This window comes from Equus quagga, chromosome 8 (genome assembly GCF_021613505.1).
Source record: "Equus quagga isolate Etosha38 chromosome 8, UCLA_HA_Equagga_1.0, whole genome shotgun sequence".
NCBI lineage: Eukaryota > Metazoa > Chordata > Mammalia > Perissodactyla > Equidae > Equus > Equus quagga.
This window is the reverse complement of record NC_060274.1, coordinates 108,219,075-108,246,948: the sequence shown is the minus strand read 5'-3', so window position 1 is coordinate 108,246,948 and position 27,874 is coordinate 108,219,075. Positions and strand designations below refer to the sequence as shown.

At 59.8% G+C, this 27,874-nt stretch overlaps 1 protein-coding gene across 1 annotated transcript; it reads right to left on the bottom strand.

The window, feature by feature from the left end:
* Nucleotides 1-48: 48 nt before the first annotated feature.
* Nucleotides 49-27,874, bottom strand: FLNC (filamin C). The gene is made up of 47 exons (XM_046669376.1): nucleotides 27,277-27,874; nucleotides 22,636-22,884; nucleotides 20,944-21,041; nucleotides 20,613-20,763; nucleotides 20,399-20,517; nucleotides 20,112-20,189; nucleotides 19,743-19,905; nucleotides 19,368-19,568; nucleotides 17,888-18,025; nucleotides 17,383-17,509; nucleotides 17,094-17,230; nucleotides 16,673-16,866; nucleotides 16,467-16,580; nucleotides 15,687-15,830; nucleotides 15,333-15,456; nucleotides 15,005-15,165; nucleotides 14,707-14,797; nucleotides 14,448-14,617; nucleotides 14,118-14,235; nucleotides 13,761-14,023; nucleotides 12,770-13,367; nucleotides 11,893-12,066; nucleotides 11,624-11,786; nucleotides 11,180-11,340; nucleotides 10,261-10,428; nucleotides 10,057-10,180; nucleotides 9,751-9,907; nucleotides 9,486-9,675; nucleotides 9,282-9,305; nucleotides 8,922-9,169; nucleotides 7,979-8,078; nucleotides 7,527-7,667; nucleotides 7,086-7,214; nucleotides 6,818-6,991; nucleotides 6,008-6,169; nucleotides 5,714-5,917; nucleotides 5,104-5,256; nucleotides 4,890-5,012; nucleotides 4,511-4,753; nucleotides 4,068-4,337; nucleotides 3,829-3,966; nucleotides 3,423-3,538; nucleotides 2,602-2,734; nucleotides 2,334-2,510; nucleotides 1,923-2,141; nucleotides 1,061-1,270; nucleotides 49-932 (listed from the first exon to the last, which is right to left on the bottom strand). The coding sequence occupies exons 1-47, from the start codon at nucleotides 27,629-27,631 to the stop codon at nucleotides 745-747; spliced, it is 8,082 nt and encodes a 2,693-aa protein (XP_046525332.1). The 5' UTR covers nucleotides 27,632-27,874; the 3' UTR covers nucleotides 49-744.

The following is a 27,874-nucleotide window of genomic DNA, read 5'->3' as shown; positions in this document are numbered from 1 at the left end:
CAGAAGGTCACCAGCCATGGAAAGTACATGCAAAGGAACAGCCAAGCCTCTGCGACAGGCCGCACTTTATTTGGAGTTTTCCACCTAAGTGGCTCCCAGCTGAGCCGCATGACATGTGCAAAAGTCCCCCCAGAAAGCTGGGCCTCGCAGTGTGTAAAAAAGGCCCCCAGTGGGGCGGAGCTGTGCAACCATAAAAAAAGAGAAGTCAGTCCCCCAGGAGCCTAGCTGGGGCGGAGGATAAATCACCCCCCCCCCCGGGCCACGTGCCGATGCTGCCACTGGTTCTGGGTCTGTTTTCTTCTCTGATTGTGCTTGCTTTTCCAAGTCCTTAACACTCTGGGGTTGTGGCCACAGAGGGGCCAGACACAGTCCTCAGCGGCAAGGAGTATGGCCGGCGGTGCGGTTTGAGGGTAACCTCTCTCACACACACAGACGCCCCCACACATGTGCTCCCCCACTGGCCTCAGCCCATCAGAAAACTCAGGGCTTCCCTGGCCCCCCTAACCCCCCGGCCACCCTCACATCACATTTGAGGGGAGGCACACTGCCCTGAGACAGACAAGGCCCTCCAACCCCGGGGGGCACAGCAGGGTGGGGAGGCTGTGCCTTCATTTCACACCCCAAGGCAGGTGTTTGTGGTAACTGATTCTGCAAGTGTGCATCTGGGTGTGGCACATTTGTGTGTGTGTGTGAGTGTGTTTGGCCAGAGGTGGGGATCAAGGCTGGGGGAGGCACTTCTGGGATTCAGGGCACATTGACTTTGAAGGGGCTTCCGGGGACACTTTCGTCGCCCCACTTGACGATGAGGATGTAGTCTCCTTTCTCCTTGACGGTGTAGGTGACGTTGTACACCCGGTTCCCCATGTGCTTCACATACACCTCCTCACAGGGGGTCTTGGGCCCGTGCACACCCACCATCATCATGTTGGTGCCTGGAGGGGGCGGCAGTGAGAGACAGGCTCACACCAGGGGCCCTGGGCCCCCGCCAGTCCCTACCCCACCCCCATGTTCTTGCACACTTGCCCACCCTGGGAGGCTGCCCCTCTCCCCCTCAGCATGCCTGCTTTGCTGCAGTCCACGGTGAAGGAGTTCTTCTGGCCCACAAAGGCCTGGGACAGCCCGGGGCCCCGCGTCACCACCTTGCTGGCATCCGAGGAGAACTTGGGGATGGAGCTGTAGCTGGAGCCCCGGCTTGAGGATGACTTGGTCACAGTCTCCACCAGAACCGTGGATGTTTCGTGAAGGCTGTGGCCTCCCGATAGCCGGGGACCTGAGGGACAGAGAGGAGTGGCCATGAGCTGGGTCAGAGGCCTGCCCTTCCCTAGGCAGCAGGCCCTTGGCCAGCACTGACACTCCCGTGGGACTCAGGGTCCCGGGCCACGTTCCCTTCCTCAGCTGTGGCATCCTAGGAGAGGCACCCTATTCCAAACGAGCTTGGGCTCCGGGCTCCAGGGCAGGCTTATCCTGAGGTCTGGGGCCTCTGATGGCTCCATCCCTCGCCCCACAGGCTTTGTCTGGGAACTCAAGCCAAAGGATAAGAGTCTTGCTTTAGAAAGGAACATGCATCCAACTAATCCTTCATGCGGCTTCCAAAAGGACAGCTTGCTAAATATTTACTGAGCTCTGTCTTCTGGGAGGCTGGAGGGCAGAAAGCTAAGCTAAAGCTTGGGGAGCCACCGCAGGGGACAGATTAATCAACTGATGGACAAAAATAAAGAGGAAAGATTTGGTTTTTAAAAATAATTCTCCTCAACTCCACAGAACGGTGTGTTAGGTAAAGCCAGGCCCACCTTATTCCTGATAACTTGCCCATGATGTTTGAGGCAGACTGTGACCCGGATGTGAATGGCCACTGGAGCCATCCAGGATGGGCTGGGCTGCAGGCTGGACTGGAGGGACCTTCTCCCACTTGGGGCACTCACCTGTGACTTTGGCCTTGAAGGGGCTGCCCACGATGTGCTGCGGGCCACCATACTTGATGGCGATGAGGTAGTTGCCAGGGGCCATGGGAGTGTAAGTGACCACGTGGCCCTCAGGACATTCCCGACAGTCCAGCTGCACCTTGGAGGGGCCATCGATGGTGACAGACAAGGCCCCTGAGCCCGCGTTCAGGGTGTTGACAATGAACTCTGATGATACACCTGGGGGCCAGAGGTAGCAAGGCTGTAGGAAGGAAGGTCTTGGGGCCTAAAGCTGGGATGGGCCAGGCCCCAGGCTCCCCGGAGCAGGCCTCTGTGAGGACTCATGAGCACCGCCCCTACCTCTGGGCAGAGCAGTACAGGACTGCAGGCTGAGCAACCCACTGTTCACCCCTCCCCAGCCCCAGCACTCACCTGTAGTGCCTCCCTCGAGCCCGGGACCATAGGCTGACACCAAGCCTGGGTCCCCAGCTTGGCTCTGCTCCCCAACACGGATCTTGAAGGGACTGCCAGGGATGTGGGCACCGTTGAACTTGACATCGATGGAGTGGACGCCATTCTCGTGGGGGATGAAGCGGATGGTGTGCTTGTCTGAGGGGCAGAGGGTTGGTGAGTGAGTTTGTCTTCCCCCTTCCACTTCCCAGAAGCATGGCAGGGGTGGGCAGGGGCAGGGCCAGCTCACCACTGTCCAGCTCGGAGACGTAGCACTCCTCTACCGCACCCGAGGGCGTGTGCACCCTAGCATCGATCACGCCCCGCGCACCATTCAGCTGCACCGCAAAGGACGCTGGCTGGTTCACCTTGAGCCCCGTCTCCTGCGCAGACCATGGAGGGTGCTCAGACTCCTGGGAGGGTCTGGCGCGCTCCTCTGCAACTGGACACTGCTCTTACTGTATGCCCAGCCCAGAGGCTCCCACCTCTCACCCCCACTGTGGCTCCTGCCGCCAGCCCAGCTATAGGATGCTCTCAATAAGGCTGCAGAGGGAGGCGGGGGCTGGGTTATGGCCCCGGCATGCATCTGCTGGGAGGGGGGGCCACCTGGCTGTGCTGGGCACAGTGGGGTTGAGAGATGATGTGCCCTTTCCCGGCTGAGGAGGTAAGACCCAGACACTGTAAAGCGAGCCTGACGGTAGAGAAGCCAGTGCTAAGATGGTGCTGTGGGGAGGAAAGAGGAGCGTGGCCTGGACTGGCCTGGGGTCGCTCCATGGAGGAGTTGGGCCGATGGGGAGGCACTGGGGGAGGTGAAGATGAACCTGGGGATGGGGCATTGAGCTCAGTTCTAGGGTGGGATGGGGAGAGAGGCACAGGGACTCCTGAGGCTGGTAAGACTGCTCTGAGGGACAGCTAGAAGGGGACATGGAGCCCCCTGCTATACAGCAGTGAGAGAGCGGGGACATCTCACTGGCCCTTCCAAGATCACTGCTCAGCCCTACATGGGCCTACCATCATTGACTCCTGCCCATGTCTCAGAGTGGTAGAGGGGCCCCACTCCCTGGCACACACCTGGAGGCTGGTGACAGTGAGGCGGCGAGCATCGTCTGAGAGGGAGGCCACAGGCACCACAAAGGGGCTGTCTGGGATGTGCTCATCATTGAACTTGATGGAGACCTCATAGTCACCTGGGGAGGGGAAGCCAGTCAGCATAGGCCCCAGGATGAGGGTCAGCAGGGGGGAACCACCCCTACCCCAGCCTCATCCCAGGACAGGCTCCTTGGGTCAGGGCTCAGCTCTGGAGACAGACATGCATTCTCAGCGGTGTGGGGTGGAGGAAGATGGGGCAGAGAAAGAGCAGAGGCCTGGGTGAAGAGTCAGTTCTGTAGCCCCAACCACCTCCTGCCTGGTTGGTGAGCAGAGACCCAGTCTGGAAGGTCAGGCAGGCCCAGCCCTCATCCCTATTGTGGACACTCACCTGGTTCCTGGACAACATAGGAGACCCCACAGGAGCCGTCTTTGCGGTCCTCAAATGCAATCTCTGCCTTGCTGGGACCCTCCACAGCAATCGACAGGCCCCCGGCACCTGCTTCTCGGGTCCAGATGCTGAACTCAGCTGGACACAGGGAAGTGGGGCAGAGGTGGCTCTTCAGGACCACTGCCCATCCTGCTAGCTGCCCTGCCCCCATCTCTCCCTCCTCACTACCTGCCCCTCACCTGGCACGCCAGCCACACCTCGCTCCAGCCCTGTGCCTCCAGCCCGCACCTTGTGGGCACCACCTTCACCCAGTGGCCCCACAGTGAACTGAAAGGGGCTGCCGGGCACGTGCTGGCCACGGTACTTGACAGTGACAGTATGGGGCCCCATCTCCTGGGGCACAAAGCGCACGCTGTATGCACTGTCCTCCCCCTCGACGATCTCTGCGGCTTCTGTCTTGCCCGATGGGCTGGTCACCTGTGCGGTCATGTCTTGAGAGCTGGCCTCACCTGCAGGGGGTGGGGACTGTCAGGGTGACACTGGGACTGCTCCCGGCCCTGGACCTTCCCTCCCTCCTCAGTAAAACTGCCTCTTCCACTCAGACCAGCCCTGGCTGGCTGACAGCACTCTCCCCAGCCCAGCCTCCCTGTGAGGTCCCTGGTCCTAGCCCAGCCCTGCTCACCCTCCTGCTGCCGAGTGATGCTGCCAAAGGAGCCCAGGCGTTCGCGGCCCAGGAAGTCCCCGAAGACGGCGGGGAAGGGGTCTCCGCCAACCTGGGTGGACTCCTCCACCCGCACCTCGCGCTTGGTCTCCCCGCCCCGGGTCTTGCTGATCTCCGTGCGCTCTGTGCGGGTGTACGTGTGGCTGCTGCGCGTGAAGGTGCGTGTCAGGCGCTCCTGGGCAGACACCATCTGGAACCAGTTCCCTGTGGGACACAGGGAGCCAGGGAGAGGAGGGAGGTGAAAAATGAGCAAGCAGGACAGAGACCCCTTGGGGCAGGCTCTCCACAGGTTCTCCCCAACGCCCTGCCCTGCCCTGCCCAGGCTCCTCCTGGCTCACACCTGGGATCTTGAGGTTGAGGTCACAGGTGCTGCCAATAGTGGCGATGGAAGGTGCCTGCCTGCGCCGGGTGATGCTTTCCTTCATGCGGCCCTCGCCAGTAACCTTCACAGTGAAGGGGCTTCCTGTAGGGGAGAAAGGGCCAGTCAGTCATCTCACACCGCCCGCCTCCAGCCTCCAGACCTCTCCCTGCCCAGCCACAGCCCAGAGCCTTACCTGGCACATGCTTGTCAGCAAACTTGATGTTGATGATGTAGGTGCCGGGTTCAGTGGGGCAGTAGGTGACTTTGCATGTGCCATCCTCCATGTCCTCACAGTTGATGTCCACCTTGCTAGGGCCTTCAATACTCAGCCCCAGGCCCCCATAACCTGGCAGGAAACAAGGGACACATTTCCCTCAGTCCCTGCCACCCACTGCAACTCTGCTCTCCCCTCCCCAAACTGCGGCTCTGTTCGGAATGGGCACCCAAGGTGTATAGTAACCACTAACGAAAGATAGATCAGCAGGAGGAGAGGGTGTGAGCAACGCACTGGCCCAGAGGGCCAGGAATAGGTAATCTGGAAAATTCCCTAAGGTAGGCCTCTTGGGTTCCAGTGAGCCAGGGAGAGGCAGAAACTCAGGACAGCTGAGCTTTCTCTTGAAAGTGAGAGAACTGACACGAGGACATTCACTTTCCCCTACATGGCCCCCAGAATGTGAATCCCAACAGAAACTGGGCCGGGACGTTCAGGGCAGAGGGTTTGGCCAAGGGGTTGCTGGGCAGGAAAGGACAAGTCCTCACTGGAGGCATTAGCGGAAATGAGGGGTCTCTGGGGCAAGAAGCACCTGCATTACGAGTGTCCACGATGAACTCCGCCACCTGGAAGGTTTGTCCCTCGGACAGGCCCTTGCCCCAGACCCGCACCTTGCTAGCGTCCCCGATCTCAGAAGGCCCCACCAGGATCTTGAAGGGGCTATTGGTGACGTGCTTCCCACTCTTGCGCACGCTCACCACATGCTCCCCAACTTCCTTGGGGGTGAAGGAGATGCCTGTGGAGGAGAGCGGATCAGTCATAGAGCCCTGGGCCTGGCAGAGCATCCCTTGGGCTCCTCTCAGGCCTCCAGAGGCCCCACACTTACCAATGTGCCGGTTGGGCAGGCGCTTCAGCAGGCAGGGCTCCTCGTTGCCCGAGGGGGCACGGATGCTGGCGGTCAGCAGGCTCAGGTCACTCTCGGTGATCTTCAGTGACACATCCGTGGAGGTGCCCACGTTTAGCTGTGACGTCCTCATCGAGTCATCGCCTGGTGGGGGAGATGGGGTGCCGGGCAGTTGTGACTCCAGGGTGGCCCTACCCTCCTGGGGCTCAGGAAACCTCCTGGCAGACCCTGCTGGACTCAACAGACTGGGGACCACTCACAGGCAGAGAGGCCCAAGGCCTGGGAGAGCACAGTCTTCATTCACATGTTAGCTGCCAAGGATTATGGAGAGGCCCAGCACCCCAACTGCCCTGTGGATGCCTCAGTCCTGAATGGGTTAAATGCCTAATTTGTGTTTTTTAATCCTGAGTCACATAGTTTCTTGGAAACAAAACAGTAGATTGGACCAGACAACAGAGACCCCTTACTGGCTGTATGGCTCTGATCAAGTTGCTTACCTCCCTGGGCCTACTGGTTTCCTCAGCTATCAAAAGGGATAATCAATACCCTAACTTTGCAGGCATTACTTCGAAGACAAATGAGATGATGTGTTTCAAAGCATGGGGGGTGGCTGGCTGTGTCTCACCTGCTAGAGAGATAGAGTGTTCTCAATCTTTATCCAAAAATGGTCCCTTCCATCTTGAAGGGCCCCTACCCTAATGCTCCAGGGTGACTTGAACATGCTGGGCTTATACATCTGTCGTGTGCTGGGGGAGTGTGTCATAGGCTGTATGTGCCCACACATCCACCCACCTGTGATCTTGGCTGTGAAGGGGCTCCCCGGGATGTGCTTGTCATCAAAGCGCACGATGATGCTGTAGTCTCCAGGCGCTGTGGGTAGGTAGGACACCGTGCAGGTGCCATCCTTGTTGTCCTTGCAGGTGATCTCTGCTTTGGACGGGCCCTCCACGGCCAGTGACAGCCCCCCTGTAGGTGGAGATGGGGCTGAGATCAGAGGTCCTGCCCTCACTCTTGCCCCTGGCTGGCCCCTACCCCAGCGCCCTGCCTACAGCTCTCTCACCTTCCCCAGCATCCTTGGTGACAATGGTGAAGGTGGCCGGCTTGTTGACCATGCCATGGCTCAGGCCTGGCCCGTAGGCACTGACATGGCGGCTGTTGATGGCATCCACGTAGAACTGCAGGGGACTCCCTGCGGGGTGGACAGAGAAAGGGGGCTGGGTCAGGAGTGAGGACTGGGGCTGCCTGAGCCCAACTTGGTCCCCAGCACCTTCCAGCAGCCTCCCTGCTGAGCCTTACATCTCTGCCATAGGGGTCTGCATAATGGAAGTCTATCAGCCTCCCTAGTGCCTCACATGATGTCTGCACATAGCAGGCACTCAATAAATGTTTGTTGAAAGAAGGAAGGCAAGAATGAAGTTGCTGTGGGCTCCACTCAGCTCAGCTCAGCTCAGCTCAGCCCAGCCCAGCCCAGCCCAGCCCAGCCCAGCCAGACCCGACTCACCAGGGATGTGGTTGCCATCATACTTGATCCCCATCTGGTGCAGGCCTTTCTCAGTGGGCGCGTACCTCACTGTGATGGTGCCATCCTTGTTGTCGGTGATATTGGGCCGGGCAGTTTTCCCGGAGGGCATCCGTACCTCCCCTGCCAAGCAGACACAGTTATGTGGGGGACTCTGGTTTCTCCTACTTCAACCCACCTGCTGCCCCAGGCTCCCAGTCTGTGTGGTTCTGTTTCCACCCCAGAGGTTAGGCACCTGGAGCAGTGAAAAGAACCCTGAACTGGGAGACAGAAGGCTTGAATCTGAGTTCCAGCTCTGCCCAACTTGCTGTGTGACCTTGGGTAGCTCGTTTCCCCTCTCTGGGCCCCAGTTTTCATCTCTAAGACAAGGGGCTGGGCCTTGAAGAAGGTGTCCTCCCTCTGAGCCCTCATGCCTCAGGGCCCCAGGGCAGTACCTGTGAGCTCCCCTTTCTGCACGGTGAAGGGGATGACCAGGTTGAAGGGCCTCAACATAGACTCCATTGGCTCCACAGGCACCACTGGCTCCTCTGTGGCCTGTGACAGGTGAGAGGGAATAGTCATTGGCTGGGGAAGGCCTGAGGAGCTTGGCCTGAGCCATGACTGAAGTCAGAGAAAGTGAGAAAAGAACAAGGTGGTTAATGGTGAAATCAGAGGGCAAGACAGGCGTGTCAGCTGCAAGAAAAGAGGTGCTGTGCCAGCTCAGGATCCATCTGCCCAGCCGTCCCCCACCTCCTCCACAAGATGGCCCCGAAACCATGCCCCAGCCTTAGCTGCTGAGGGCTAGGGGAAGAAATGAAGGAAGAGGAGGAGCAGGACGAGGTCTCGCCCGGGTGGGTGGCAGCAGTACCCAGTGTGTGGGGTAGGCGCTGGGCCGGTGCAGCTGCAATACGTCAGAGGGCTCCTCCACGTGGGGCATGGGGTCACACGCCTGGGAGGCAAGGCATGGGAGAGCACAGGATGTGGCAGGCCAGTACACACCAGCTTGAGTGACAGGGAGCTGACTCAGAGAATGACCCAGGGACCCCCAACCCTGGGCTACCCACAGGGCAGGACGGATATCTTGGGTGCTTTACCCTCTGGAGGGCTTCATCGTCCTGCAGGGCCAACTGGGGAGATGTGTGGGGACAGTGGGCCCAAGGGCCAGGGAGGAACATGGCAAGTTCCTCCAGAGAACTGACCAACTGCCAGAGGGCCTAGAGGAGGGCTGTGCTCACCTCCCAGGCTGGGAGGCTGTGCGGAAAGCAAGGGCTTGACTCAAGCAGTTGGCCCAGAATTCACCAGATGTGGGGACAGGTCCTAGGATTCTTTGCTGCCCCTAGGAGGGCCTGGGCCCACCTCCCCAGCCACCCTCTAGCCTGGCTGCAGCGTGGAACTTACCAGCACATGGAAGGGACTGTTGGGGATGTGCTCGCCTCCAAAGCGGATGGTGATGACGTACTTGCCCGGCTCGGGCGCTGTGTAGTAGATGTCAAAGGTACCGTCATGGTTCTCAACCACGTCCACGTCGAGCTCTGCCCCATCCGGCGTGGACACCGTGCATGTTACCTTCCCCTTGCCTGCTGCCTTGGCGTCCACTGTGATCACCGTCTCCTCCCCGATCTGGATGCGGGGGCCTAGGCAGGCACCTGCCACACGGAAGAGCCTGGTCAGGGGTCCGTGGGGGCTGTGCCCAGCTTCCCTCCATTCCCAGCTGCCCCCACCATCTCAGCCCACAGCAAGAAGAGAAAGGGCACTCACCCAGGCCATGGCCTCCAATGGACACTGGAAATAGAGAAGAGTGTGAGGCCATGCAGCGCTCAGGAGTGGGGATGGGGGCAGGGGAGGTGGGAGGGGGAGGGCTTTCTGACCAACAGTCCCCTGGGGACTGGGCCAGGGACCTGGAAGAGCTGTGAGGGCTGCTGGATGGTGAGCAGGGGCAGAGGAAGCGGGGTGGGAGCCCACCTGTGACGAGGCACTTGCTGGCGTCCCCAGTGGGCAGGGCATGGATGCGGAAGGGTGAGTAGGGGATCTCGTCACCGCCGTACTTGATGGTGATGGTATACCGGCCACTCATGTCTGGTAAGTAGGACACGGTATATGTGCCATCCCCATTGTCTCGGATGTTGGCCTTCTTGGGCTTACCCTCGGGGTCCTGGGGGAGAAGCAGAGGTCAAGCCCCGCCTGTGGGCAGAGCCTGATGTAGGAGGTGGGCTGCACATGGACTCACCAGGATCTGGACGGTGAGCAAGCCCTCACCAGCATCCCGGGCATCGATGGTGAACTCCACAGGCAGACTGGCAGGGATGCCAGCGGCGTTGAGGCCAGGGCCACTGGCCCGCACCTTGCTGGCATCATGGGCTGGAAGCACCTTGATCTTGAAGGGGCTTTAGGGGCAGAAGGGATAGACAGTTGGCCAGGGGGTCGGAGTGGGGGAACGATCTCATTTGGGGCCTGGAATCCTCCCTGTAGACATGAGCAGGGTAGGAGTGCCCTAGAGCTCAGCACAGCATGGGAGCCCAAACCTGGGCCTCACCTGCGTGGCACTTCCTGGTCAGCATACTTGACGGCTACCGTGTATGGCCCATCAGTGGCCGGGGTGTAGTGGACAGCATGGGTGCCATCTCCATTGTCACGTATCTCCACAGGCTCAGCCACACCTGGGGAAGGGGAGCAGGGTCAGCAGAGCCTCCTGGCACCCTGTCCCGCCTCCCTCCACCCTGCCCCAGATATCCCATACCTGTGGGGCCCAGCACGGCCACCTGCAGGGGGGCCCGGCCAGCCTGGCTGCAGTCCACCGTGAAGGTCTGGGGTACCCGGGCCCTGACACCGGCCCCCAGCCCTGGTCCTGAGCATTTCACTTTCCCGGGGTCCACCACATCCTTCACTGGCACCCGGAACGGGCTCCCTGTAAGGAGAAGGACATCAGCCCCTACCCACCTGCCTGAGAGGATCTCTCTGACACTGAGGAACCAGGAAGAATAGGCCTTCCCCACTTTGGAATGCCCCAGGGAGGCCAGACCAACATGTGCAAATGTTTAGGAACTTGCTAACAAAACATAAACAAGGATAAATAAACTTGGCTGTAGACTGAGGCTGGGCAAATCTCATTTGAGCCACAGGCCTGGAATAAGGCCTTCCTAAGTTAAGAAAATGTTAAAAATGGGATATTTTCAAAAGAATGCATTTTTGACAGTATGAAATTAGGAAAGTTAAGGGGGGAAAAATATCCAATTTCAGCAGGCCCAAGTTACGCAATAACTGAAGCTGTGACCTGCCCAGCAGCTTGGCCCAGCAGGAGAGCAGGGGAGTTCTTTGCTTTGTAGACGGAGAGAGCAAGCACGAGGCTGTCCTCGCTGAGCCAGGGAGAGCGGCCTGGACTGTGTTTGAGTGACCGAACCCATGAAGTCTGGCACTCCAGGCAAAGGACCAGGAGGCCAGCATTGGGCCTCTGGGAATGAACCGGAGCACCCACTGCCCTGCCTCTTGGCCACAGCCTCGGAACCCACACGTGCCTCCTATATGTCCCCCGCTGGCTGGACTTGCACCCATCCAGTTCTAGGAATGAATTTCCATATCCCACTTCCTTGTAGTTTCCCTCTCACTGAGCGAGCATCCTGCTGCCCTCCCTGAGCCCCCCACCCACCCTCTCTGCACACCTGGGATGGGCCGACCCCCAAAGGTGATATTGACGTCATAGTCTCCAGGGGTGAAGGGGATGTACTCTACGGTGCAGCTGCCATCCTTGTTGTCTTTGCAGGACATCTTGGCTTCCGAGGGGCCCTCGATGGCTAGGCCTAGGCCCCCAGTGCCTGCTCCCCTGCAAGACGACACCCATCAGCTCCACTAGGACCAGTGAGTGGGGATGGAGGAACAGCTGAACGGGGCTGAGGGGAAGGAGGGCAGGCCAATGAGGGTCTGGCTGAGGAGGGATGAGCCACAGGGGCTGATCTGAGACACTAGGGTAGGTTTGTTCCTGGGTCACCTTTGAGAGGTGATGGGGTGGGGATGAGGCACACACAGAAGGACAAAGGGGGAGAGCAAGTGGCTGGGATTGGGGTGGCCACAGTGTCAGGGTCAAGGTTAGGAAAGTGCGAGGATACCTGGTCTCCACAGTGAAGCGGTTGGCCTTGTTGACCAAGCCACCCTCCAGGCCTGGTCCATAGGCCCGAACACGCGTGGGGTCACAGCCCTCGGTCACACCCACTCGGAAGGGACTCTTGGGCACAGCTACGTCATCATACAGCACCTCCACCAAATGTACGCCTGGAAGCCGGCCACATGGAAAGTCAGGGTGTGCGCGGCCCCAGCACCCTCCTGCCCTGAGAATGCTGTGATCAGATCCCCCATCCCCGCCCAGCTGGCCCCTCACCCTCTTCATAGGCTGTGTATTGCACTCGGTAGGTGCCATCCCCGTTGTCCGTCACGTAGGTGTCCGTCTTAGCACCCGAGGGATTGAGCACACGAGCCGTCACATGGTTCCCACCTGTGGCTGTTAGGGATCTTGCATCCACAGTGAACTCAGTGGTCACCTCACGCAGGACACCTGGGTCCCAGGAGAAGAGAGCTCAGCATGGGCTGGGATCAACCTTCACACAGTTGCTCACCCCTCTTTTCGTCTCCCCGACTCCAAGGCTGTTCTTCCTTTCCACTGACTGCTTCCTAGCGTGAGCCAGGCCACCATCTGCACCCCTGTGAGCACCAGGCCCTGTCTCCCACAGCCCCTGCCTTTGCTCGCTTCACCATATGGCGACATTCTGTTCACGTTAGTTGCCCCACCAGGCTGAGGGCCGCTCATGGGTGAGTCTGGGTCTTACGTCCCTCGCCCACCCTCATGCCTAACCCAGGGTCTGGCCCCCAGCAGGTGATCCACTCTCATTTACTGAATGGAGCTGAGCTGTCTCCTGGCTCTCGTCACCCCCTACCCCAAAGCTTTCCGTCTGAACTGCCTAGAGCAGGGTTCTTAGCTTTCTCAGATCAGGGACCCCCTAAGCTAATGAAAGTTAAGAATCTCCCCAGAAACATGTCCATGGGCAGATGCAATTGTGTCACAAGAGCAGAGACAAAGCTCCACGCCCCGCCTGCACCCTTGGCTGCTTCTCTGGGGTGTCTGAGCCCTAAGGACGCCAGGGCTGTCCCCAAGTCCTCCCTTCAGACTATGGTGCTCTGCTAAGCACTCAGGCTTGCTTCCGTCCCTTCTGCTGCCTCCCCTGGCTCCGTGACAGGCTCCTGGCTCCTCTCTCACTCACCGTGCGGCTCCACACCAGGCCCCGAGACCTTGACTCCACTGGTGTCGATAGCGGGCTGCACATGGACGCGGGTGGGGAATTTGGGTACGGGGTGCCCACCGTACTTGATGGTAATAGTGTAGGTGCCGGGGAAGGCGGGGCTGTAGGTGATGTGGTAGGTGCCGTCAGCATTGTTGTGGATCAGCACCTCGGCCTTGACGCCAGCGTCCGACAGGATCTCAATGGTCAGCTCAGCCTCGCCCGCCTCCGAGCAGTCCACAGTGAAGGTGGCTGCCTCACCAGCCTTGCCACGCTCCAGGCCTGGCCCACTGGCCCGCACCTTGCTTGGGTCGAACACGGGCCGGATGGTAGCCTTGAAGGGTGAGCCGGGGATGTGGGCTTCGGCGAACAGGATGTTGATGGTGTACTCGCCCGGCTCCGTGGGCAGGTAGCTGACCGCACATGAGCCATCACCATTGTCCTGGCACTCGATCTTGGCCTCACAGGGGCCCTCCACAGTCAGCCCCAGGCCACCGGTGCCAGCCCCCTTGGTGTCGATGGAGAACGGCGCTGGGCTGCCTACCAGCCCGCCCTTGAGACCAGGGCCATAAGCACAAACCTAGAGGGAAGAGCAGGTATGTGAGTTCCCTACACTTGGCCTCACCCGTGCTTGGCCTTCATGGCCCCCCACCCAGCCAGGCATCTTCAACTGTAGCAGCTACTACAGACTGAGACCGTATAACAATTCCAGGTGCAGAAACGGAAGCAGAGAGATTAAATAATTTGTCCCAGTTAGTAGACTTGGGATTCAAGCCCAGGTCTGATCCAAGGCCAGGTTCTTACTAACTAAGCTGTCTCAAAAGGAGGTCCTGGGGTGGGGGATCGCCCTGGCCCTGGGTCCTTGGCTGTGCCCACTCCAGGACATAAGGCCCTCTGACCTCTGCCCCTGTGACTCATCCATCTTCCCTACAAGCCCCTAACTCCCAGCTCCCATCAGCCTCTATCTCCTCACCTTGGAGGGGTCGGGGGGCAGGACCCCCTCCACAGTGAAGGGGCTGCCAGGTACCGGGTGGCCGTCGTAGGTAATGTCCACCTTGTAGGGACCCTCCTCAGGAGGCATGTAGCGCACAGCCTGGGCTTCAGCTCCGCCCCCAGGCTCCAGCTTGCAGGGGATCGGTCGTCGGGAGGGTGAGGTCATCCGCACATCCAGCTGGCCCTGACCACCAGCCCCTCGTGTGTTCACAGAGAATGCCTGTTCTTGCCCCACAGCCACCTCTGCATAGGAGGCAAGGGACACCGTGAGCAGAGGCTTCAGCCCACCCCCTCCTCCAACACCCCTCACTCCAAGGGCAGCTCTTGCCCCACTTACTACTGTTGAGGCCTTGAACTTTGACTTTGCTGAGGTCCAGCGGAGGTGCCACATTCACCACAAAGGGACTCTTGGGGACGGGGTCCCCACCATAGGTCACTGTCACTGCCATGTTGCCCTAATGGATTCAACAGGAGGTCAGAACTAGGTTGCTTAGACAGCCTGGCAACATGCCCTTGGTCAGTGTGGACCTAGGCTCAGAGATCCACAGCCAGAGAGGATGGGAGGCGGGAAAGGGGCCAAGATCCAGAACTGGCCCTATGTGAAGAAGGAGACCCAGGACCCCCATCAGCCAGGACAGGCAGGGGCATGGGAGGGGGCAGGGCCCACCTGCTGGACGGCCGTGTACTTGACGGTATAGGAGTAGTCGTGGTTGTCGATGATCTCAAAGTCCCGCACAGCCTCACCCTTGCCGGCCCCGGCAAAGTGCACGTCCAGCTTAGCCTTGCCAGCTCCCTTGGTCAGCACCGTGAAGTGAGTGGGCTTCCCAACTTCTACACCTGGGGAGCCCACCCGGAGACAGTGGTGAGGGCCTGGCAGCCACCTAGCACAAACCCCAGCCCAGCCCAGCCTCTGCCCAGACACCTACCTGTGCGGTTCAGCCCAGGGCCCTCAGCCTTGACCTTGCTGGCATCATGGGATGGGTCCACCTTGATGTGGAAGGGGCTGGCAGGGATCTCCTGCATGGAGAAAAGGCTTTGTCATGGTGGACAAGGGCAGTCTCTGAAAGAGCCCCTTTTTTTTCTTCTGAGGCATGCTCCCCACACACAGGAATGTGCTCAGTCAATGGTTGTGGAATTGTCCCCAGATGATAGCATCTCAAGCTGCTGGTTTAGAACTGGGAGGTGTAGGCCGCTAGTGAGTATCAAAAGCTGAGGGCAGGGTACCTGGTTGGCAAACAGCACCATGATGGTGTAGCGGCCGGCCCCTGGGGGTGTGTACTTGACTGTGAAGGTGTCATTGTCATTCTTGATGATGTCAAAGTCAATGTCAGCCTCTGCGGGGCCTACCACGCCGGGGGCGCACTTGATGCCAATGCTCACATCGCCTGAGGGTAGGCAGACAGGAGGCCATGAGATGGGGGCTCAACAACCTGCCCCACCTGAGCAGTCCCACTAGAGCTCTGCCAGGAAACAGCTCTGCCAGGAGTACAGCCCTACCCACCCAGACCCCGCCCCAGGCCCCGTCTCCTACTCCCCCGCCTGGCTGGTGCACCTTGCCCCGCCTCGCTGCAGTCCACGGTGAAATAGGTGGGCTCGTTGGCCTTGAGGCCTGTCTTCTCCACGCCAGGGCCGTACACCTTCACTTTCTCAGGGTGACTGCCCTCTCCCACGTTTACCTGCGGGAAGGGGTCAATGCTCAGCATGGTGCCCCTCCCTCAAAGCCCATCCTCTTCCCCAGCACTAGGTGCCCCAGCCTTAATGGAATCAATCTTAGCTCCTTCGTGGGGGCCTTGAGGTGGGGAGCAGTGACCAGGGCCCAGGGACAGCCGACATCTCCTGCATAGGGCTTCACCCTCCCTCTGGGACCCCTGGGCAGTGGGCACCAGGCAGGGTTCAGAGGACGCACCCGGAAGGGGCTCTTGGGCACGTTGACACCTCCCCAAGAGATGATGATGGTGTGTTTAATGGGCTTGGTGGGCACGTAGGAGCAGCGGAAGATGCCGTTGCCAGTGGTGAAGACGTTGATGTCGATAGGGCAGCCGTCGGCGTCCTGTGGGCATCATCCGAGCAAGGTACTTAGAGCACTCTGGCCTTCTCAGAGCACCAACGCCCTCTGCTGGCCTGGGGCTGTCCTCCCTACCCACCGCCAACACCCAGCGCCCCAACCGCCATAGACCTCAGGCCACACAGCCTAGTGCTCTGTGCTCTGGTGGCCAGGGCGCACCCTGGGAGCCAGGAGACAGGGCTCTAGGCCGTCTGCATGGCCTGGTCTCCCAGCCTAGGTCTCTGAAATATGTTGGCAGGGGAGAGGCTGGGCTAAATCAATCTTCCTCAAATTGAATGATGAAGCTTTTAAAGAATTAGATACTTTTGGACCCAAGAATATGTTCATTAACCTCTAGGGATCAAGGGACGCCAGTCTGAGAAACTGACCTGGGAATCCAATGTCTTATTCAATCAAACCATCTTTTAACTACAAATTATTAGTATAAAAATACGTTTTTGGTAAAATATGTTTTTAAGATTATTATCAGTAAGAAAACAAAATTTCAAGTTTTCCATAGTTCTTATGGACCCACAAGAATCAGTTTTATGATGCCCAGAGGCCCCTCTTCTAATCTACCCCCACCCTCTCAGGGTCCCTGCCTAGGGCAGTGAGGGGCAGTGGGATTAGGCAATGCCCCACCTGGGCATAGAGCTTCAGGTCTCCCTTGCCAGCTGCAGAGGCATCAATGGTGAACTCCGCAGGCTTGTCCACGATGCAGCCAGTGGGCTCCAGGCCAGGCCCAAAGGCCTTCACCTGTGCAGGAGCAAGAGAGGAGGGCTGGGTTGGGGACTGGAGGAGGCGCTGCTCACCCCATCCCGGATGGTGTGCAGGAGCCGGGACCACACCTTGTCCGGGAAGCAGTCAGGTGGGGCTGGCTGGATGTGGGCAATGAAGGGCGAGTCTCGGATGTCCTCATCGTCGCAGATGACATGCACGGCGTACTCCCCGGGCTCAGTGGGCCAGTACCGTACATCGCAGGAGCCATCCCCCTTGTCATCACACTCGATCTTGGCCTGTGAAGGCCCCTCAATGGAGAAGCCTAGGTGCAAGGTGGGGAGGGTGAGAGGGCACAAGAGGCAGCCTGGACATTCAGATAGGTCCCCCATCACTCCCACAACACCCCACCCCAGGTGTCCCCATGTGCCATCTCCCTGTCTCATCTGGACACTCCCTAGCATTCCTGCCTCTTGTCCCCTAGTCACTCCCCAGTGTCCCTCCATCACACCACTCCCCAGCATTCCCACCTGCTGCCACCCGGCCACTTACCCAGTGTCCCCACCTCCGTGCCAATGGCCTCCACCACAAAGTCAGCTGACTTGCCCACCTGGCCAGTTTCCAAACCAGGCCCCCAGGCCCGTACCTTCTGCGCTCCTGCCTCTGGGCTCACCTGTACCTCAAAGGGACTGGGCAAAGAGGGAGCTGATGTCAGTACTGTTGGTGTGCCCCTGCCAGAGGGACCCCTCCTCTCTTCCCTCAGAGTCCCAAGTAGCCCCTCTCCCACCTCCCACCCTGTGAGGGCCCAGACAGGAAGGCATGCGGGGAGCGTGATGCTTACCTGCGGGGGATGGCATAGCCGCCCCACGTGATGGTCACCACATACTTCCCAGGCACCACAGGGTAGTACTCACACTCGAACACACCGTCCCCAGCCTCTCGCACCTTCACCAGCTCCTCTGTGCCCTCTGAAGAGATGTGGGAAGTGGGGGGATCAAAGGTCTGCAAGTCCCAGCTCCTCAACCCCCTCAGGGAACCCTTGGGATCCAGGCCTAGCCTGAGGGCAGTGCTGCTGGTGGGCAGGGACCACACATCATCCCTGTGCATAGCAGCCCAGTATAGCATGTAGGGCAGAGAGGGTCATTCCCAGCTTACAGACTGGGAAACTGAGGCAGAGAAGAGATAATGTGCCTGAGGTCCCAGGGGACTTCTGGTCAGTGTCTCTTTGGAGTCTCCCCAGCAGGGAGTGGTGCTAGGTGTCACTGCCCTGAGGGAGTCAGAACCACCGGCCAAATTCCCTCCCTGCTCCCTGATCCCCACCACTGGCCCTGGGCCCTGGCACTCACTTGGCCCCTTGACTGTGACCTTGAGCTCTCCGCTGCCAGCGCCCTTGGTGAACACCTTGAAGTCAGCCACCTCTTTCACCCGCACACCCTTGGGCTGCAGGCCCCGCCCAGAGGCGCGGCAGGCATTGGGGTTACAGGCTGGGGGGAAGAGGAGAGGGGAGGTTGGGGGTACTGAGCGGCCCTGGACAGAGCCTCAGCCCCTCACCACTTCACTATGCACAGTCTTCCTGACCCCCTCACAGGCACAGGCCACAGTCTCATGCAACCCTCCCATGTGCTCCTTGGTGTCCCCAACAAAACTAGGGCTGCTGGGAGCCATGCTGGGCAGGGAGCTGGCCACAGCCCCCCTCAATCAGGCTGGTCACAAGAAACCTTTCCTGCTGGGCTTCTCAGAGTCACTCTTGCTTGGGACAAAGGCATGGCAGAGCCTGGGCAGAGAGTGGAGTGAAGAGAGGGAAAGCCCCTTCACCCACCCCAAGGCCATCCACCTAGAGCCATTTGAGTCTTCTCAGAGCCCCCATAGCAGTTTTAGGAAGTAAGTCATGCCACAAAACACTCAGCAACGCCATGGAACCAGAGATAGTCCATATAACATGAAGCCTGCCACAGATCACAGGCAATGCATGGAAATCAGCCTGCCACAGAACACCTGCCACAGAACACCGCCAGCGGCAATGAACCCAGACCTTGCTACTGAACGCAGGCCAAAGAACAGTGATCTCAGCCTGCCACGGAACACATAAAATAGCATGGAACCCATGGAGTGCCACAAAACAGGCGATGACACGTAATCCAGGCCCACCACGGGACACAGGCAATGGCACGGAACCTAGACCTCATCACATAAATCATCAGGCAAGTGGCAAAGAAACTAGATCTGCAATGAACACAGACAATGGCGTGGAACCTGGGGCCTGTCACAGAATGCCACGGAAGGGGGAACGATTCCACACCACCTGGGCCATGCCACACAGCACAGGTGAGGCCAGTCAGCTATGGCCATGCCTGGCCCCGCCTTCGCTGGAGAGTACTAACGTGGCACCACTCTCTTGGCCTGGTGGACGATGGGCACGGAAGGGGCGAGCGGCGGCAAGGGCTCTGAGTGGCAGGGAGAGAACCAAGTCGGGGGAGTCACCACCTGAGGGTCTGGCATATGAGTGCTCACCATATACACCCCGACCCGTGTGGCCCTGTTGCTTCCCCCTCAACCCTTCCAAGGTGGCACCTGTCTAGTATCCTTCACTGTGGTCTCCTGACCCTTCTCAGGGGGTAGGGGGAGGAGAGACGACCAGGACATCTCTCCAGAGCCCCACCCTCTAGCTGTTCCTTCTGCCTGTTTTAAACCTTCAGCTGGCTCCCCATCCGCCCCTGAATTTAGTGCTTTGTTTCCCATAAATCCTCAAACCCGGAATTGGTGACAATTCTCTCTGCGTCCTGGCCTCGGCGAGGGTGATTGTGAGGATGGGTGAAGATCCTTTACCTTCTGCCACATGGACGGGGAAAGGACTGCGGGTGATGGGGGCACCAGCGAAGGCCACATGCACTGTATGGGGCCCCTCCATCACAGGCCTGTATGTGCAGCGGAACGTGCTGTCGCCCTTGTCCTCCAGGGCCACCTCCACTGTGTCCCGCCGGCCCTGCGGGTCCACGATCACCACGGCAACATCACCAGTGCCGGCCCCTACCACAGACAAAGGACATCAGCCCCTGCTCTGGACACACACAGCTGCTTGGGGCTCCCTCACCCTGAGACCACCCACCCTCTGGCTGGGACCTCTGCCCGAGTCTCCCATCCACACTGCCCATGCACAGTCAGGGGCTGCCTGCCTGACAGCCCCCTGGGCCCCATCCTTACCTGCAGTGTAGATGTCAAAGTAGGTAGGTTTGTTGGCCACATTGCCCACAGGCTCCAGGCCAGGGCCACGGGCTGACACCTTGTTGGCATCCCCCAGGGCCATGCCCACATTCACCTCAAAGGGGCTGCGTTCGATGTTCTGGCCAGCAAAGAGCACAGTCACCTGGGGGTCAGGGGTCAAAGGTTAGCTTCTAGGGGAGAGCAATTCTGAGAGGGAGTGAAGGGGCAGAGCACAGCCAAGGAGGGTGAGAGGTGGGTGGCTAGTGCCCCGGGGCGGGGCAGAGTGCCAGCTGAGAGAGGGGTCCACACAGCCAGAGCCAAGGATGTGAATGGAATGGGTAGCCCAGGGGCGGACCTGTAGGCAGATACCTTGTGCAACCCAGCAACCTTAGGCACGTAGGAGACAGCATAGGTGCGGTCCTTGTCATTGTTGGGAACCACCTTGGCCTATTGGGAAGGGAAAAGATTGGAAGTCACAGTGGCTGTAGCCACTCTTGACCCCACAGTGCCTGGCGGCCCCCGTGGTGAAGCCTCCCCCAGTCTCTAGCATAGCAGGTGGCTCTGGCAGCCATCTCCAGGCCATTCCTCTTGTTGGCCTGTGGTCTCTGGTTCCAAACCCACACTAATCCCTCTTATCCCCAGCAGCCTCTCCATACCTCCTCGGTGTGGCCCTCAGGATCCTCAATGTAGACCAGCACCTCGCCCACACCGGCATCCACCGTCTGCACGGTGAAGTGGGCAGGCTGCAGCACGGTGTTGCCCTGGGGCTCAATGCCTGAGGGGCAGAAGGCAGAGCCACATTACTTAGGGAGATCTATCCCAGCATGTGCCCAGCTGCCTGGGGAGGGCTGACAGGGGCTCAACACATACCAGGCCCATAGGCAATGGCCTTCTTGGGGTTCAGCTGCTTGGAGCGAACAGGGGCACCAGGTTTGAGCTTGGCCTTGGGGAACTGGGACAGGTAGGTCATGACAGAATGCTCATCTACATTGGGGTCCACAATCTCCTCGGGGGCAATCACCTGCCACAGGGAGGAACAGAGTTACAAGGTGCCCTCCTTAACTGGCAACTCTGGTTCTCATTCACATCCTGACCAGGTTCCTGATAGACCCAACCCCCACCCTTGGCCCTCCAGCCCCTATACTGTCCACCCACCCCGAGCACCCACTTGGGGCACCCATTTGCCCCAGAGCAAGGGTACCTGGGGCACCCCGAGCCAGTCGTCCGCCTGCTGCATGGCCTCCCGGGCGTTCTCCACAGGCTGGTTGGGATCCCAGGCCTCCCAGTCAGGGCAGAGGCCTGGAGAGACGGTGGAGGGAGACGATGATCAGAGGAAAGCAGTCAGCCAGAATGCAGAGCATTTGTCATCCAACACCCTCACAGGCTGTGGAGTCACACCCCCTCCCACGCAGCTCTAGGCCCCTAACCAGCCAGGTTCCTGCTGACCCCTGATATTATGGCCCATCAGCTGGGATGCCCATCACTCTTTAGAGGCACGGCAGCCCTGCGTAGCACCAACAATGAGGCCTTTCTGCCCTGGCTGACGCAGCCTGGCACCAGCCCTGCCAGCCGGCCTCCTGCCTGCCCAGGCCCCAGCACAGACCCTGGACACCAGACCCCTGTGAGGACACCCCCAGACCCCTCCTGCCTCATTCCAGCTGCCTCGAGGGCAGGAGAGGAGGTGAGAGTCCCTGCCACATACGCCTCAGACCCATCCCCGAGGTCTCCTCAGAGCTGCCCTCAAGTCCTAGATCTCTAAGCCCTTCCCACATCCACCTGAGGGCATGACCCCCTCTCCTCCCTAACTGCCCACTTGGGGAAACTAAGGATCGAAGAGCCTGTTAGGAGAGGATGGGCTCCCCTCTGTGGCACCCAGAACCCAGCCCTCCTACCAGAGGTAATGCTGAGGCAGCCCCAGATCACTCCTGTGGAGGGGTGCAGGGGTGAGGGGGTGCTTGGTCCAGGCCAGAGCTGGAGGAGGGGGCGATGCTCCATAGCGGGGAGGGGGCCGGCCCAAAGGCTGGAATCCATGACTGGCCGGAACAGCTGAGCTCACTGCTGGCAGCCGCATCAGCTACGGGCAATGGCTCAGCAGCCGGGAATGCTTCCCAGGCAGCGGCGCCCCCGCCTCCCACCCCCTGCTCTCCAGCTGACCCTGGGCTGAGGGAGGACTCTCCCAAGGGGCCGTGACTCCCCAAAGGCAGAGCTGACCCACCCTGCGGGGAAGACCTATCTTCTCAGGAGGTGAGGGTCACAGGGTCAGGCTCCAGCCTGCGAAGCCTCAGTCTCCTTAGGGCCCTGAGCTGCCCCACTGACCAGGCCAGGACCTATGTTGAGAGAGGGCAGGACTGGGTCATCTGCCACTGGGCAGTGCCACACCAGCCTCAGGCCACATCATCCTGGGCCTCAGCCCCTTCTCAAAGCTGTCCCAGCGTCTTGCAAAGAAGAGCCTTCTCAGGGTCTAACTCCTCGCCTTCTTGCTACCAGTCCCACCGCATCTCCTTCCTCTTGGCTGAGCAGAAGTGGTACCCATGTGACAAAACAGGAAATTCATGGAGCAGGGATTCGAGGCCCTGGGCTCTGGTTCAGTTCTGCCAGGTAAGCTGTGTGGTCTTGGACAAGTCCCTGGCCCTCTCTGGATCTCAGTGTCTTTGTTTGTAAAACAAGGGGTTCTAAACCTTTTCTCGCCACTGCAGGATCTGGCATACCCAACAGGAAGGGTCTGACTCCAGCAGTGATTCTCAGCTGGAGCAGGGGGCAAGCCCCACAGGTGGTCCTCATCCCCTAGCCCTAAGATATGCATTCTGATAACCACAGGCCTCAGTACCACCAGCTCATCCCAGCTCTCCTTTCCAGGCCAAGGGCTCCATGGCAGGCCTGCTAGCCCACTCACCAGGGGCACAGTTGTCCACCAGGGCACCCAGAGCTTTGCCATCCTGCCAGTCGCGGTTGAAGTTAGTGATGGGCAGCTGGGGCACCTTGTTCTGGATCCAGCCGAGCAGACGCTGCTTGGGCGTCTGTTTGCGGGCATCTTCATCATCCTCATCTTCCCACATGGGCATGGAGATGGAGTAGTGCAGGATCAACGTCCAGATCAGCCCCAGGATCAGCTTCAGGTTCCCATCCACGATGGCCTTGCTGTCTGCAGAGCAGAGGGAACAAACTGGGCTCAGGGGGACCCCACGCTCTGCTGCCCAGCCCCCTCCCTCCCCTCCCCAGTTCCTGAGGCAGCTGCTAGAGAGCTGGGGTCAGGCCTCCTACCTCTGGAACCCACCTGCTGCTCTTCCTCCCAAATTCTCTCCCTCCTGCAAGGCCCAGCCCAGAGGCCACCTCTTTTATGAACCCTGGAGTGAGGCTGCTTCCCATTGTGCTCCTGTAGCGGGTACTTGCACCTCTGTCACAACACTCAAGGGGGCTTCCTATCCCTCCTATTGGGCTATAGGCATCCATGCAATTATCTAGGATTGGAAGCCTCTTGGGGGGAGACACTGTTTTGTTTCATTTTTCAGCAGTTTTTTTGAGGTATGCTTGACATACCACGAACTGCGCGTATTAGAGAGTACAACTGGATAGGCGTGGACCATATGCAAATACCCATAAAGCCATCGCCACAAGTCAAGATAATAAACCTATCTATCCGTCCCCTAAGTCTTCTTGCGTGTACCCCTTGGTGATCCCTCCTCCACTTCTGCTTGTCCCCCCTTCCCAGGCAACAACTGATCTGCGCTTGGTCACCATAGATGAGTTTGCGTTTTCTAGACTTTTACATAAATAGAATCATACAGTATGCACTCTTTTCTGGTCTGGCTTCTTTCACTCTAGACACTGGATTTTCTCTCTCTAGACTCAGAGCCTAGAACTTAGTAGGGTCTCAATAAATACTGGTGGAATGAATGAATATTTTAAAAACTGAAGTCGGAGAGGAGTAGGACCAACCTGGTTCCAGCCAAATTCTTCTCGGGACGCCATAAAAGGCTTTTGGAACAAAGTTCTGGGAGGAGGATGGGGGTACGGTGCATGCTCCATTAAGGCTTGAAAATCATGTTTTCAAATGCTGGGGGCCAGCAGGATTTCACAAGAGCCAGGAGAAATGTCACCCACGTGGACTCAAGTCTCAGGAGGTGAGGCTCTGCCCATTCCCTCCTCTGAGGAATACGATGGACCAGAACGAGTTCCCTAAGATTTAGGGGGCCTAGTTCCCCTTTAACAGCCAGAAAGAAATATCCAGGAGCCGGGGGTGGCCTAGAGTATAGATCTTTGGAAACCAGCTTATTTGTAATGGACAAGCAGGCCTTAAATCCATCAGCTTCCTGGAGCACTGCTTTCAGGAGGCTGGGAGGGGACGGAAGACTCGGCCTTGTTTACTGATGTTGCCAGAGAGATGGGAAAGGGTGGGGCTGGAGGGGCCGCCTTACACATCTTTTCCTGCCCCCTCTAGATCTTGGGGGATGGGCTGCATTAGGAGACCGAGGGTTGGGGAACCCTAGAATCCCCCATCCACCCCCACCTGCCCCCAGGAGGGCAAATCTCAGTCTTTCTGTCCTTCTGGCCGTGGGCTCTGGTCCCCTTGGCTCCCCCCACCCACTTTCACTGATTCATCCTTCCTTCCCCAGCAGCTCCCCAGCCCTCCTCCTCTCCCCCTGGCTCCACTGCAGCACAATGGTTTGGCAGCTTTCAGATTCCATGACACACTCACTCCCAGCCTCCCGGTGCAGTGCTTTCTCTCTCAAACACACAGGGCCACAACACTTTCACACAGTCTTGACACCCGGTGCCCCACAGCCTCTCACGACCCTGACAGCCTCCAAAGCTGGTGCTCACACACTCAGAAGTGCTTCTTGAAAACTGGAGCCAGATCCCTGGGCGGGAGGCCTTGAGGCTGCTAGGGTGGAGGTGGGAGGGCTGGTGGGGGGTCATTCATATTTGCTGCAGAGAGAGGTCTCTCCCCGGCAACTGGCCCTGGGCCAGACAGCAAGTGGTCTGGTGCAGCCAGGAGCAGGAGAGGGGCGGGCCCAGAGTCCCACTCTGGTAGCAATGACCTTCCTCTCCCTTACCCGCCTCAGAGGGTAGGTAGAGGAGGGGAGGTCAGCTCAAGCCCAGCTTCCTCTCTCACACCGCATGAGCCACCACTTCTCTGTCTGCCTAGGGATACCCCCAAAGGAGTGGGAGGAGCCGACAGCCAGTCTCTGAGGCCACCCCAGGCCTCAAGTGGAGGGGGAGGAGAGAGGGCCAAGAGAGGGAGGTGCCGGGACAGCTGCTGCCCCCTCCAGCCCCTCCCTCGGCTGCTGGCTCAAGGAGAAGGAATAGCAACTGGGGAACAGCTGCGGGACAGAGCTGCCTCACAAGCCTCTTTGTTCCGAGGGGCTGAGGGGGTGGTAGGGGCCGGGACAGGGGTAGAGGGGTAAGAAGGGCACGCAGCTCCTCAGCCCAGGCTGAGTACCCTCTCCTTCAGGTGGACTTCTCAGCTTCTACTCTACTCCTAGATATGGAAGTGGGGAGTCTTTCCGACCCCCCTCCCAAGTGCCCAGATGCTCAGTTTCAGTCCAGAGACAATACCCAGAGGAGGCCCCCTAAGCAGCCCCTTCCCACCTCAAGTGGGACAGAGGGAACTAGAGGAAGCAGGATGCTGCTTCTGGCGAGGAACCCCTTTACATGTTGTCAGGGTCAGGCAGCCCCTGCCGCCTGTGCCCCCTCCCCTCCAGCCTCAGCCTCAGCCCAGCAGCTGAATTGCTGACAGCTTATCTCATCAGCGCGAGTGAGCCACTTGGCCCAAATGGGGAATGGCTCCCCTTCCTCTCAGCGGGAACCGAGGAGCTTCCCTCCCGCCCCTAAACCAGCTTTTGCTTCTTCCCCCGCTACTCTGAGCCGGCCCCTCCACAGTTGAGCCAAGGGGCTGGAGCCAGGCACCGCCATGGGGGAGGGGAGAGGTGCGTGCAGGAAGGATGAGGCCTGGAGAGGGGCTGAGTGCCCCCACAGCCGGGAGGGGAGGGGAAGGCTGAGTAGTTTCCTATAAAGTCTTGGTGAGGCCCTGGCTCTCCCCTTGGAGACCCCACCTGGGACAGTCAGTCCTGTCTGTCAAATCCCAGCGTGCAGGGGGATGACAGCCCCAGGGCTGACTGTGTCTGAACCCCCCTCCACACACACACACACACACACACACACACACACACACACTCCCACTCAGAGCCCTCTGCCCCACTACACATACCAGGGCCCCCTCCCCCATCCCCTGTCCTCAGGCTTGTCCTTCTGGAAAGCTCAGAGACATCTGCTGTGTCACGGAGGCAGGGCTATTTCCAGGCCAGAGAGGGTGGGGTGGGGGGGGGCAGTATTGGAGCAGGAGGAGGTAAGGCCTAGAGAGGGGACTGGACAGGGCAAAGGGCCCTGGACTGACCTCAGCTGCTAATTCAGGAGGCCTAGCGATGCCCTGGGGGAGAGTGGGGGTGGACAGACATTCAATTATCTGGAGAAGTTTCTGGGGCAGCCTAGTGGGGGAGGCACCTGACCCCATGTGAAACTCCCCTCCTGTGGCCCTAGGGTGCACCCCCCCAAAGGCCTCTCTGGTAAATCACAGCAGGACTCTTAGGAGCTCAGCAGAGGGGTAGGGGGTCTTCCCCAAGCCCCCAGCCTGCAGAGACGACTGCAGGGCAGTGAGGAGAGGGGCAGCCTCTCGCCACTGGGAGCCCACCCTCTGCTCCTCGGCTCTCTAGCCTAGAGTACCTCCCCACCCCCACCCAACACTGACACACCTTCCAAATCTGGTTACACTCAATGACTTCCTCCCTTCTACAGGCTTCCCCTCCCTCCCCTCAGCTCGGACCGTTAGCTGCAGCCAATCCCGGCTTAGGGGGTGGGTTGGGGCCAGGCGCGGACGAGCGGGAGCCCCCTCCCGGGCAGGCTGAAGCGGGAGGAGGACAGGCAGGGGTTAAGGCTCCCTGCGCTCGCTCAGTGCCTTTTTAGGTTTCTGAGGCTGGGCGCTGCCTGCCCCGGCCCCCGGGCCTGAACCCAGCTGCTGAGCACATGCCTGCCCCGCCACCAACTCTCCCTCTACTCAGAGCCCTTGGATCAGGCCGTGGTTGGGACCTACCTTCAGCACGCTCCTCCCCTGTGGAGGTGCTGGGAGGCTGGGAAGCCATTTGCTTTGTCTTGGGGGGAGATGCCCCCAGCAATCACCAATGGGCACTGACCCTGTCCTCTCAAGCATGGGCTGGGTTGCCCGATGGCAGCAAAGCGGACAATGAGTAGAGGCGGCTTGGTGGGAGTGGGTAGGGGGAGGCTGAAGCTGGAGGGCTCAAGAACAGTAAGGTCTGGTCCCCCGGCCCCCTCCGGGATGCCGGCTCTCCTGAGCGGGGTGTGAAGGCAGTGCCCGCGTGGCCTGCGTCGGAGGGCGGGAGAGCCGGGCCAGGGTCCTCTCCCTGCGCCGGGGCCGCGCTCTGCCCTCTCTCAGCTCCCCGCGCCCATCGAGCACCTGTGTCCCCTGCCCCACGGGCCAGCCCAGCACCGGGGCACTCTCGCCCTCCCCGCCCGCACTGACCGATGGACACAAGCTTGATGTGCTCGCGCTCGAGGAACTCGAGGGCCACGGACACGTTCTCCAGCTTCATCTGGCGGAAGTTGGGGCGCGGGTGGAACTTGCGGTACATGCGCTTCTGGCTGAGCACCTCGAGCAGCGCGATGAGGCGCAGCCCGTCGCTGAGGTCTCGCTGCAGGTCGGTCAGGCGCTTGCCCACGCACTTGAGGTGCTCGTTGCACCAGCGCGTGAACGTGTTCTGCTGGATCTTCTTCCACGGCGCGTCCTCCGCCAGGTCCTTCTCCGTGGACGGCATGTCGTCCGCCTCGTCGCCCAGGCCGAGGCCCGCGGGCTCCGAGTAGCCGCTGTTGTTCATCATGCTGGGGCTGGGGCGCGGGCTGGCTTGGCTGGGCTGGGCGCTCTTGGGGCGCTGTCGGGGCGCGACGGCGGGGCTCGCAACTCTGCGCTGCGCTGCTCTCAACTTCTCTCGCGCCCGGGCTGGCGGGTCTCGGCGGGCCTCCTCGGCTCCTCGGCGGCGCGCTCTCTCTCCCTCCGGGGGCGGAGCGGTGCTGGGGAAGTGCGGGCCGGGCCGGGGCGGGGGGTTTAAGAAGCCCCCGGGCCG

What these genes read in the sequence shown, in the direction of transcription:
- FLNC (XM_046669376.1), bottom strand. Translation starts at nt 27,631, where the DNA reads ATGATGAACAACAGCGGCTACTCGGAGCCCGCGGGCCTCGGCCTGGGC. An exon ending in GGTGGACAACTGTGCCCCTG is followed by an intron (nt 21,042 to 22,635) that starts GTGAGTGGGCTA and finishes CCGTCTCTCCAG; the next exon opens with GCCTCTGCCCTGACTGGGAG. An exon ending in GCAGAAAGGGGAGCTCACAG is followed by an intron (nt 7,668 to 7,978) that starts GTACTGCCCTGG and finishes TCTGCTTGGCAG; the next exon opens with GGGAGGTACGGATGCCCTCC.